The sequence below is a fragment of the Melitaea cinxia genome, chromosome 11 (genome assembly GCF_905220565.1).
Source record: "Melitaea cinxia chromosome 11, ilMelCinx1.1, whole genome shotgun sequence".
NCBI classification, from domain to species: domain Eukaryota; kingdom Metazoa; phylum Arthropoda; class Insecta; order Lepidoptera; family Nymphalidae; genus Melitaea; species Melitaea cinxia.
The window spans coordinates 4,314,901-4,327,990 of NC_059404.1; the positions used below are offsets into that span (position 1 = coordinate 4,314,901).

General features: G+C 36.0%; 1 protein-coding gene across 1 annotated transcript in view; it reads right to left on the reverse strand.

Annotated features, from left to right (window-relative positions):
* Positions 1-240: 240 nt before the first annotated feature.
* LOC123657536 (tyrosine-protein kinase Fer) overlaps positions 241-13,090 on the reverse strand; it is a 56,013-nt gene continuing 43,163 nt past the window's right edge. Inside the window, exons 5-14 of the mRNA XM_045593063.1 lie at positions 11,228-11,365; positions 10,060-10,317; positions 9,061-9,271; positions 7,327-7,509; positions 5,962-6,162; positions 5,338-5,514; positions 3,095-3,308; positions 1,821-2,096; positions 1,312-1,434; positions 241-516 (exon numbers count right to left, since the gene is read on the reverse strand). Coding sequence (XP_045449019.1) covers positions 380-516; positions 1,312-1,434; positions 1,821-2,096; positions 3,095-3,308; positions 5,338-5,514; positions 5,962-6,162; positions 7,327-7,509; positions 9,061-9,271; positions 10,060-10,317; positions 11,228-11,365 — 1,918 coding nt within the window. The 3' untranslated portion in view covers positions 241-379. The remainder of the gene's footprint in view (positions 517-1,311; positions 1,435-1,820; positions 2,097-3,094; positions 3,309-5,337; positions 5,515-5,961; positions 6,163-7,326; positions 7,510-9,060; positions 9,272-10,059; positions 10,318-11,227; positions 11,366-13,090) is intronic.

Below are 13,090 nucleotides of genomic sequence, written 5' to 3' on the forward strand. Positions count from 1 at the left end.
TATAGCAATAAGCATGTTCCCTACAATTTTCTTTCAATAATAGATTGACAGGTTTACAAACTATATCTCGTTTTATTAAAAAAAACTTATTTTATACTTAAGTAAAATTAATAAAATTTCGTCGAAAATTCGTATGACTTGAAATTCGAAATTAAGTTGAACATAAGACACCTAATAACAATTTCACTTATATCTTTAGGTATTTTACAAAGTCAATTTGCCATTCGATTCAAAATTTTGTAGCTAAAAATAAAATTATTTTACATAATAATATGAGTACATATTAATATTAAAGAAATATTTCGCTTATCTCATTCCCTTAAGTCACATCTGTCAGTTAGGCGCAATTTTGAATGTGACTTGCGTATCTGTGTATCTGTTATCTGTTGTAAATGTTGTCAATAATGGTATATATTTGGTGAAAGTGCGGTCGCTTCTCGGGCTCGTACTCCCAACAACGCAACATGAGTGCATACACATCCTCGATACAGCCTTCGGGCGCCGGCATGCGGTATCCTGAGCACATTTTGAGAAAAATATAGATCAAAACTAATATACCTAGTGTATATATATATATATATATATATATGTATACTAGGTCTACTAGACTAGGTCGGCAAACAAGTGCACGGCTCACCTGATGGTAAACGATTACATTAACTTAAAGACGCCTGCTACACCAATAGCATCGTAAGCGTGTTATCGACCTTACTCCCAATACCCCCAGGAGCTCTGGTTACCTTACTTACCACAGGAACACAACACTGCTTGAAAGCAGTATCATTTCGCTGTGATCTTCTGTAAGGTCGAGGTACTTCCCCAGTCGGACTGCTCCAGGTTTTAAGCAGGATATTTCCTGCTGTGCTTACCTCTGTTGTTTGTCGTTAATTATTTAATCAGTTGGTTGTCGATAATTTGTTTATTATGAAGGCTGTTACAAATAGACGAACACATAGACAACAGAGTTTTAGAAAAAGGTTTTCGTCACAGCCTTTTACGCTTGAAAACCTAAAGAGTAACATATTCCGCTTAGAGCCAGCAAGTATTATTCATTTATTTATTTACACTTTATTTTACACCAAAGAAGAAATAAAATAAATGAGAAATATGAGGGCAAAGGAGAGGAATATCAACTAATATTTTTATTAACATACTCAGCAACCGGTAAAAAGGCCCCAAGATTTATAATAAAATAACCAAATCCTAAAGTCATCAGACTGAACTGACTGTTTATTTGAAATATTGAACACGAATATTTTTAGTAAAAATAAATAGACAATATAAAGGTAAATAACATAAAATGCAAGTTACCGTTATCAATCTTTTCCCTGGCGCGAGAGTTGCTCATGCCAGCGTACGGAGTGTCGCCCTTGGAGAAGATCTCCCACATGAGCACGCCGTAGCTCCACACGTCGCACAGGGACGTATACTTACCTATAAAACACCAAAAATATACATAGTCTTAAAAAATCTTTTTTTTATGAGGAAAAGTTGGCGATGTGGTCACAGAAATTAACTGATAAATTAGCGGTCACGGATTTGGTCTCCCCACGTTAAAAATGTTTGTGTTGACCATACAAATGTCTTGGTCTGGGCGTTTCTGGGCCCTCAAAACAGAATTGAAATCCTTCTGAGCAGGCACTTCTTCTAACATTTATTAATATTATAAAATGATTGAAGATTAATAATTAACAAAACAGTCGATCAAAAGTCAGTCATAACTATAATAAACTCATTAATAAACAATAATATTGCCCTAGTTTATTTCACTCTCGTTATACAATCAAAAAAGTGTATTACAGTGTAAATTAATTACTTACCGAAATTTAGAGCCTCTGGAGCGGTCCACTTTATGGGTATCTGCTTCATGCCACCTGATACGATGTACTCTTCCTCTTCCCTAGACATGCCGAAGTCCGATATCTTCACGATATTATCATCTCCAACAAGACAGTTCCTGGCTGCGAGGTCGCGATGTATGCAGTTCTTAGATTCCAAGTATCTCATTCCCGCTGCAGCGTCTCTACACATCGCTAACAGAGTTCGGGATGTGAGGTTCGACGACCTTGTCCGTAGGAAGGTTAAGAGAGATCCACCTGGAAATATTTTGAGTAAGTTTATTTTTAAATAAACGTGGTACGTACAATAATACACCAAGTAAATTTTTATTCCATTGCTTTATGTTTTGCTGCCTTAAGTCCTTATTCTTCTTTCTTAATTATTGTCGTTTTTTTTTTTTTTTTTTTAATGATATTATTTTCGACTTTCGTTAAGTGTGTGTATGACCTTATGGCGAAATTAATGTTTTCATTTCATATTTTTTTTTAATAATAGAAAAGAATCAACGTAGTAAGTAACTGCTATAAAGGAGCCCTTTTAAATGTGTATTTTATAGAAGCATTTAGCTGTGTTTGTTTTATTAGAACATGAATTATAAGCAAAAGAATTTTCGGAAATTATACTGAATAAAACAGAAAATTTCCAGTTTGAAAATTTTTACCGCATGTTTTTGTAACTCGATATGTGGCTGATACTCATTTTTTTCCGAACGTAACCTAATTTTTTTTAAAGTGGAAAGTGAAATGTGCCTCTTGCATATTTTTTTATTGATATGGGCGCAGTCTTTTTGATCGACATTATTGTTACTAGTCCGCTCACAACTATCACAACGTTATGTTAAGTTATGACCAGATATGTATATAAGACAAAAAATTTCATATGTTGGCATAAGGCTGTATCAAAAGCCGTTTAGGACTTTTCAAGACGAATAAACATAAAAAGAGAAACATTTATACATAAAGAAATTGAGAAATTTATTATATAAAAGAATAATTTTTTATTATGGCTGGCCTCAGCAGTAAATGTTCTGCCCAAAATCTAGAGTAGCCTAAATGGGGAAGTACCTCAACCTTACAGAAGGTCAAATTTACATAATCAATATCGTGTTCCTGTGGTGATTAAGGGGGCTAGAGCTCACGGGGATGGTCGGGAATAGGGTCAGCAATGCGTTTGCAATTCATCTGGTGTTGCAGGCGTCTATAAGCTACGGTTATCACTTGTTTGCCGATCTTGTACAAAAAAGAAGAATCGTTACCCGGCACGAGTTCCATGACTATCATAATTGGTTGTTTTTGCACCGCAATGCCAATGAGGCGCACAATGTTGGGGTGCGAGTACTGCTTAAGGATGCGGCCCTCCTGCAGAAATGTGCGCTTCTGGTCCTCCGGCAACGCCACGCGGCACGTCTTCACCGCCACCTCCTGCCCTGTGGGCAGCAGGCGCGCCTTGTATACGTCACCGAAGTTACCCTGAATACAACACATAATATACACGTTAGACTAACATTGAATCAAGATATTGCCCTGAACACCAAGTCACAAGATAGACGACCAATGTGTGAATAAAATAAAGTTTTCCTCTTGGAATAAGAACTATAACGGAACATTTCTTTTTGATGTAGTGTTACACACACACATATACGCACAGGCACACACGCACACGCACACACATGTATGGGACATACACGTTAGACAATCATCGAAACAATAAAATAAAGTTTATTTTTCCTGGGGTAAGAAAACGGAACATTCTTTTTTCGAATTTACTTTTGCGTTTTTATAACAATCATATCTGAATTTGATTAACTTAGCTACTAGCTGCGGCCCGCGACGTCGTCTGCGTGAACGCTATACAGCACCAAAAATACCTACGATTATACCTTTTAAAATAACATTCATTTACCCGTTTCTTCTTTACATTTCATATCTACAGAAAAATCTCATAGATGGCGCTGCTTTAAAATTGTCTTGTCTACTTATATTCATTTAATTACTTTTATCGGCTTACGCCGAGTTGCACGAAACAAAATTAAAATTTAAGTAGAGATTAAAATAATTTAATCACAAGAATTTCATACAATTCTTGCGATTAAATTAGTTTAATCACTACTTAAATTTTAATTTCTTTTCGTGCAACTCGGCGTTAGTTACTTATATTGCATAATTTTTATAGTGTGAAGCTAGCTTATATAGCATGGTTATTATTAACTTAATAACAACAACATTCAAATATGCGTCGTTAGATTACACGTTGTTACAGAATGCGTTGAGGAAATAAAGGTTCACTGCTCGTTCCCGGTAGGTGATAGCATGATAATATATAGCCTATATATTGACCCGACTTCTTAATAATATTCGTGCCAAATTTGAAGTAAATTCATGCGGTAATTTTTGAGTTTTTCCCGGACATACATACAGACAAAAAGATAAAAATTCTAAAAACTATGTTTTTGGCTTCGGTATCGATTGTAGATCACACCCCAAGTATTATTTTTAAAAAATATTCAATGTACAGTTTTGACGTTCCTACCATTTTATTATATGTATATAGATGTAAAGATACACTCACAGATAATTTCTCTCCCAAATAAAAATAATAGGTGCTTATGATAAAAACGGCTTTAGAGCTGTACACGAGAATAAAAACCTCATTGGCGTTAATGGAACTTTAAACACCACTACAATATAATACCTATATACGTTATCTACGTAATTATGTGCTGTTCTTTTTTTTTTGTCACCAAAATGATATAGGACAGATAACTTAACTCAAACAATGTTGGGGTTCCTTGTAAGAAAATTATGATTTTTCCTTGTTTATTACATTGACTTTAGAAGAGAACAATAGTTACATACAACTGTTCTGGTGTAGTGGTGTGAGTAGTCGCCTAAAATAGTTTCCTGGTTCGAATGCCGCTCAGGATGGAATTTATCGGAAAGAATATTTGAAGAAATGTTCCTTTTCGGTTTGGATGTCTGTCCTTGTAGGTTACCCCATCGTGCCTTGGAGAGTACGTTAAGCCGTTGGTTCCGGTATCATAAATGCCTGATAGCGATCGTTAATCATAGAAGGGGATACAGACATATCCGTCAACGCGCAGTGGAGCAGCGTGATAGATTATGTTACAACCCTTCTCCCACGTGATGAAAGAGGCCTTTGCAGTGTAATGATACAGGCTGAATTCTTGCATGCAAAGGTTACATAGCTTTTAACTGAGGTAGGGCACAGCAGGAAATCCAGCTCAAAATATGGAGCAGCCCGAATGGGGTAGTACCTCGACCTTACAGAAAATCACAGCAAAATAATACACTTTTCAAACAGTGTTGTGTTCCTGTTGGTGAGTAAGGTGACCAGAGCTCCTGGGGGGAATTAGGGATGGGGTCGGCAATGCGTTTGCGATGCTTCTGGTGTTGCAGGCGTCTATAAGCCACGGCAATCGCTGAACTCTCTGAGCCGTGCGCTTGTTCGCCGACCTAGCCATATGTTTCAGCGCCTCACCCGGCCGATCTTGTCCAGCAGCTGCACGCGGTCGTTGTTCAGCTCCCAGGTCTCGCGCGGCACGGCGCGCCGCAGCAGCGCCCCCGAGCGCGCCGTCACGGGCACGCCGCTGGTGCGCTGCCACGCGATCAGTTCCGCGACCGATGGGAACGCGGCGCCTTCGAACCTGTAGTGTCCCTGGGGAAACGTCGGAACATTTCCTGCCGTGAGCGTCAGAGCATTAAAACTACGCAAAAACGTTGATGTTTTTGATACCTATGGACTTAAGTCATACAAGTGTTTCCACGAGTGATAACTATTGATAATGTTTAAAGACCTTGGTTAAATATTTGCTATTATTTATATATATGACGAGTGGTAGCTATCCTTTTCCTTGAGTATCCTATTCACTAACTGTATAGTTTCTTTTTTATTGAATGCTTTATTAATTCGAGAATCGCATTTATAAAAATACAGACGTATTAAGAACCTCCTCCTTTTTAAAGTCGGTTAAAACTAGCAACCTTTAAGAAAATTCTTAAAACAGTGATTATTTGTCATTATTTCTTAAAAAATTCTCGCATTTTAGAATATATATATACTACAGATTAGATGTTAGTAATTACTCTATATTTTGTAACTCACCTCTGGTGTGGTCTGCACAATAAAATGTTTATGTTGCCCCCAACAGACAGACAAAACGAGTTGTCTCGCGTGGTTCCTGGTTGTTTCTCGAACTAAGTAATCTCCATCGGCCCTCAACAATCGCACCACTTCCTCCCTGGGCAGTACTCCGTGGAACCATTCTTGGTCCACCAATGATCGCTCCGTCTCACTGACGCTCACCTGTCAACGTCGAGATGAAAAGGATGACTATATGTTACATTTATAAATTGTATGACACATTTCACGTGTGTCGGCTAATGCCGATAAGTATATCGTTTTATTTCTGAGAATCTTGGTTCTGCACGAACTCAAAGCGACTTTATTAAGCTTTAATTACGTGAGAAGAACTAAATATGTCCAGATACTATAAGGTTAATTAATTAAAATTCCATTTCCTGTAAGTACTAATTAACAAATGGTTTTTATAACGGAACTTAGTAAATATTTAAAAATATTAAAATGTTTTTAACTATAACATCATTAAAACCTTGATCGCAGTTATAGTAAACAGGTTTATTTTTCAAACAATTCTACCTCAAATACAAAATCCTATGCTATATATGCGCTGTCGCAATAGATCATAAAACTAGTTTAACACGACAAATGTGACACAAGCACACGTTAACTCCAATTAGTGTTATAATAAACAGGCGTAGAACATGCTCATTAAATGTTACCTCGAACTGTTAAGCAACGATTTCACAACAAATTCACAAAACCAAGCAAAACATACATCTCTCTCAAGTTCCAGCTGAAGTTGTTTCAGCCTCTTCTTGCGACGAGGGAATGCCACGGGCGGTAATATGTCCGCGTTCGTTATATACATCGCAAAAGGATCCATTACTCGGTAGCACTCGTGTCATAAACCGAATTATTACATGATTTACTTTCAATTTAATAGCGGAAATTTTATAATAACTGCATGAACTTGAAGTAAACCCACGAGCGACGCGGACATCGGGTAAACAGCGTAACATTTCTGGAACGTCTCAAGCGGCGTCACCTTGATTTTGAATTTGAGTTTTAGTGTGAACTGGTGCTATTTTAATTTTATATGAAAGTGTATATCGGTGTGAAGTTCGCGCGGTGCTGGCGCTTGCGTTGTCTAAAATTATTTTGAACGCTGTAGCTGTGGACTCTCGAGCTTTTCTTCATGCAGTGTCGAAGAATGTCATGCGTCTTATTAGTGTCACTCACCACACGGTTAGGGCATGTACAGCGAATTTTTCTTCGCTTCCTAAACACTTCGTTTTGTACTCTACATTGCACATAGACATCCAAGCGCTTGCGGAAACGTCGCTTTAGGACCACTCTCTTTTTGCGGAGGGTCCACATAAGCTTTACCGAGTCGGAAGGTCCCTCGCTGCTGCTTCTGTACGTCTTTGGTGGTAATGCGGGGCTGGACGGTACTGACTTGCGTCGGAAAGGACGCGTAAATAATCTGAAGAACGGCTTTGGTGGTACGATAGAGTGTAGGTGCAATCGGAAAGCGTCTATTGATGCTTTCGATCCAAGTGACGATCGGTCCTGACGATTCAATAATTCGGTTAAACGTGTGTACTATGTAGGTACTTACGTGAAAAGTTGACCTAGTAATTACAATTTAAATGCTAAGTTAAAAAACTGAAAAATGGAGCATTTACAAAGTTCTTATTTATTTATTTATTTGTTAATACTTTATTGCACAATACATTAATTTTTTTTACAAAAGGCGGGCTTAATGTTAAAAGCATTCTCTACCAGCCAACCTTAGGACGTACGAGAGCAGAGGTTGAAAATTCAGATAAATAAATAAAAAGAGGAAATATAAAGTAACGTTAGTGGCTCTCGAGTCCTTCTTACTAATTTTGTATTCTATAAATGTAATTATAATTATAAATATTATATCTAATAAATATGGGACTGGCGTGTCCATGTAGGACAAAAGTCCCTAAAATTAATAAGAGAATAAAAAAAATTGAATAAAAAAAATTAACCTGTAACTGAAATTGTAAAATATTATGGCCTATTTAAGTTAAGGTATTATACATATATTAGTTATGTAAACATGTTTTTTTTTTAAATTATTGTACAATATAAGACTTTTACCTAAATAGCTAAAACTCCCACGCTCTCGTTTTGTTAATCTCATAATTCAATGGACCACTATTACATCATTATGGTGTAATTAGGGCATTATTATGATAATTGAATTAGTGATACCGAAATTGTTAAAACCCACCATTTAGATGTCAAAGGCTGACCATTGTAAGATTATATAGAAACCTAGCGGCTCTGGTGGTGTTGAAAAGTTCATGTATAGTTGTAGTACACAAGTATTTTCCCAAGTAACGCAAGTAACAAAGTACAGAGGGTTCAAATCATCCTGACAGTCGTACCTATGTGGACGAGGCTGATACAAATACTATATCTGCATAACAAGAAGTACGGAACGAGAATTAAATACATTAAAAGATATTCAAAAAAATGCATATGTCAGCTTATTTATTTAGCGACTAATAATCTACCTTCGGTATATATTCGTCCCAAAACTTCAATTTCATATTTTAGCCAATTTAAAATAATACAAAATATCTTCATCACAATGTTCAGTTTTTTTTTCTGTATAATATGAGGCCTTTATCCCATTATTGTGTATACACAACGATTGTCATACAAAGATCATAGTTTCGTGTCAACAACAACTTGCCCACCTGCAGGCCGAGATGATTGATTTGCACTAGCTGTACTAGAAGTGTAAGTACCTAATAATGTTTAGTAGTAGGCACACAAGCTTACTCTGAGGTAGGGCACAGCAGGAATTTCCTGCTCAAAATATGGAGCAGCCCGACTGGGGTAGTACCTCGACCTTACAGAAGATCACAGCAAAATAATACTGTTTTCAAGCAGTATTGTGTTCCTGTTGGTGAGTAAGGTGACCAGAGCTCCTGGGGGGATTGGGGATTGGGTCGGCAACGCGCTTGCGATGCTTCTGGTGTTGCAGGCGTCTATAAGCTACGGTAATCGCTTACCATCAGGTGAGCCGTACGCTTGTTTGCCGACCTAGTGACATAAAAAAAAAACAAGCGTCGCTCGTACCTGGTGGTCGGGCGAGCTGCCGTCCAGGCTGTCGACGCCCACGGCCTCCGCGGACAGGTCGGGGCAGCCGCTGGGCGCCTCCTCGCAGCCGAGCTCGGCGAGCGCCGCGCGGATCATCTCCGCCTGCCGCGCGCACTTGCGCTCCGACACGCGCAGCTCCAGGAGCTTCACCGGCTCCGCCGTCGTCACCGGGATCGGGGGTGGGGAGTGCCTGGGCGGATTGAACTAGATTAGTCTGCACTTCTATAATATAAAAATGAGTCGCTGAATGTGTTGCTAAGCGCAAAACTCGAGAACGGTTGGACCGATTTCGCTAATTCTTTTTTTAAAATATTCCTTGAAGTACGAGGATGGTTCTTACGGAGAGAAAAATTCTAAAAAAAAAAATTTTAAATTTCCTGAAAAAGTCTAAAAACAACACTTTTCTATACTTCCATACAAAAGATTTGTGATAATACTTAAAAGTCAATTTGAACTTTAATACCATACGATAAAGTTTGTGTTAGGCGATACGAAGTTCGCCGGGTCAGCTAGTTTACAATAAAAGAGACATTTGTCTAATGGATTTTATAGAGATGGATGTTTATACTAAAAATACACGAAGCTACTTTTTTGGGGTGTACTGAGCGCATATATGTCTCATTCTCATTTGCTTAAAAATTATGCGTTATTGAGGTATTTTATGTCGCACTAAATAAACGCGGAAAATTATGGCTGATAATTTTTCTTGATTTTAATCTGGTTTAAATTGAAGTATTGCAATGTTAGTTAGCAGCATTGAGGTTGAGAAATAACTTCAATTGAATATGAATTAAATGAATCTCAATATTAATGCTACTTGAACAATAACAGTGTTTCGATGGATTTGCTTTCTATAAATCATTTCCAATTATTATTATATTATAACATACGTAAATAATATAATTTAAGTAGACTTGAGATATTTTGAAATCCAAAATTGAATGTGCTTTAAACAATGAAGTGCATCAAATAAATTACCTATCGATACCATTCACTCCATTTGTCATCCCAGTATTGTTATTTTTACAAACGCCATTCCCTATAATCTCTGGTCCCTGTAGCGCCGTCTGTTTCTCCCGATTGTCTTGCAATAACGTCTCCAATTCCGTTAACTTCTCCTTGAGCCACTCAACAGTTAAATTGTCGACTGTCAATTGGTTTGGTTGTAGCTTACCGCTCGTATCTTCCACTAAGCTTTCGTCAAAGTTAAATGAAACTGGGGTTGAGGGCGGTGACCTGAAATTTTAACGAGATATAATGCATTGCTCAATTTTTATATTTTTGAGGTAATTATAGATACAGTGATAAATTAAATGTTAACTGACTAAGGAGGATACCAATAGTGTTTGGTTAAGCTTGGAGAAGTATAGAAGTTTGTTCAGGCATCATTTCAATCTAAACGGTTCAAATTATTTAAATCAAAGCTATCAAAACAAATGCACAAATATCTTCGCTGTGTTACTTTAGAGAAGCCATAAGAAGTAGGTAAACTGCATCATAATATAATAGTTATGAAAAAGTTAATATTTATACAATCTAAATTGTTCAATGTATATATGAATGTATGTATGATCGAATTGGTTTCTCAAATCACTGCTAATTTCTATATTAACTTTATCAAAAAAATCCGAACAATTAAGATCATTTAAAATCACGTTAATTTTTGAAATGGTAAATCGTATTACGTACATTTTTTTATCAATATTTTACATGTAAATACTAAATACATTTTAATTTTTAATAATTACTTTCTAAGTTTGAACGTTTGGCTTTCGCTTTAATAGCGGATATATCATCAGCGGATACATCATCGACCAGTTTACGAGGAAACAAAAAAGGATATTTCGATATATACAAAATTAATAAATTTTCTTACATACTTTTGGTTGTGGACATCGATAAAATACAAGGAAAAATTAAATGTCAGAAGAAAACCACCTACTGCCTCCCAAAATATAAGCGATACGAAAAACTAATTGTAACGAAAATAAAATATTCTTTTTGCGAGGCGAAACTAAACAGAAATAGTAATTAAACCTTATTACTCGTCACACTCCATTATCTCACATACCTATTCAAAACTCGATTAGTTTTGCTCACGATCCGTTAAATTTCGAACATGTCAAGTACATTTTATAATGCATACCTGTACTTGTCTATAAACTCTTTGTATTCTTCCTGCGGCCTCAAGTTCTGTACGGTTGAGTCAATCTTGTTTTGTATTTCTTTAAACTTCTCGGTCCCGAAATCCGACCTCTGCGCCACCTCCACCAGAATTCCTTTCCTATTGTTTCAAATAAAATTATGCCATACATCATTTTAATTTATAATAATTTATGCTTATGTAAGTATACTCGTATTATAAAAAAAAAACTTTGTCGTGTTGTCATCCGGATTTATGAAATTACTATTGATCCGATCGAGATGTATTTTTCCTTCCAAAATAGTAAAACCTATGCTGTGTGGTGAAAAAACCATATGAATTTAAGAGATATTAAAAATACATGTAACTAGAAGACATGGCAGACGTCGTGTCTTGCAAACTATCAAAACGAGAGAGGTTAAAATAATCGTTACTTTTCTGAAATTTTATAATTTTTTAACCAAAAAAATATCAGAATTAGTCCAGCTGTTAGACCTCGAGTTTTGCGCTTAGCAACACATTTAACAATTCATTTTTATTTATATAGATTTCAGCCATAGCAATGTTATTTTTATCACAGTATGTAGCTAGCTAATTACATATAATTTACTTTAAAAAAAACTAATTATTACGTAAGTAATCGATCAGATTTAGATTATTATCAGTGACTAATAAGAAAAATATTTCATACCGCTATCAATTAAGTAATTTCATAAATATTTTCATGACCTAATTATCTACTTTTAATCATGACATATCTAAACAGGTTCTTTAAAGTTCACTTGCACCGCCTAATTTTTTAAAACATTTATTGCAACACTTTTATTTCATGGTTTCACAAAAATGTATCTTAATATATTGTAAACTTTATATAAAGTATATAGTATAAAAAACTGTGTGTGTATTTATGTACGCACGTAAAAAGGTTCATTGGCTAGCTAACTTCACATTGCTAATTTTTTCATCATTGACTAGCTAACTTCAGGTAACGGTATGCACGCGCATTCATTGGCTAGCTAACTTGACGTTTCTAACTTCTTCGTTGACTAGCTAACTTCAGGGTGTCGGTTACTTACGTGACGGTATGCGCGCGCATCGTAAAAATTTACTCTCATAATTCTTCCCTAACACGTCAAAAAAAGTATAACTTCAAAAATTAAGTTTAAAATATATAACTACAAATAAGATCTAACGTCACAGAAAACATTTAAGCGGGTGCAGATATGAGTAGCAACAGAATCATTATTTCGTGTGTTGTTGTGACACGCGCTTAACCAGTTTTACTTTTCCATATGATTAGCATAGCCACGCCTCAGAAAGTGTCTAACCTGACCTGTTTATTTATAAATGTATTTTTTTTTATTATATGAGATTCTTAATCTTTTTGATTCGGATCCGGGTTGGTGCGATCTTTAAATTAAATATAAATACACAACAGAAGGTCCCCATTTATACCGCTAAAGTTAGAATTTGTTTCAACGACTTTTTTTGTAGAAATGAATAAGTTATTTCGCAACGAAAGTTGAGATGGTTGACATGATACGTTTTAGGACTTGTCAATGGAGGTTTTATCCTTTTGTGCAATCTGGTAATTTTCATTAAATAAAAGTTTATACTGTGTTTTTCGCCATCAAATTCCAATTTTATTTTCCGAAATTTTTATAAACGTGTGAATCCTAAGTTTGTAGCTATAGTTGAGGTGAAATAGTCTCTTATAGCTTGCTTTTTCTTCTGCTGATAAACCCTATCAGCAACATAAAGACTAGATGAACTCAAAATTCAAACGGTGAAACGAGTTTTCAAATTTCGTAATACATGGTTCCTTCAGTCACGACTTTGTCGCGACAACAAATTCTAATTACACTT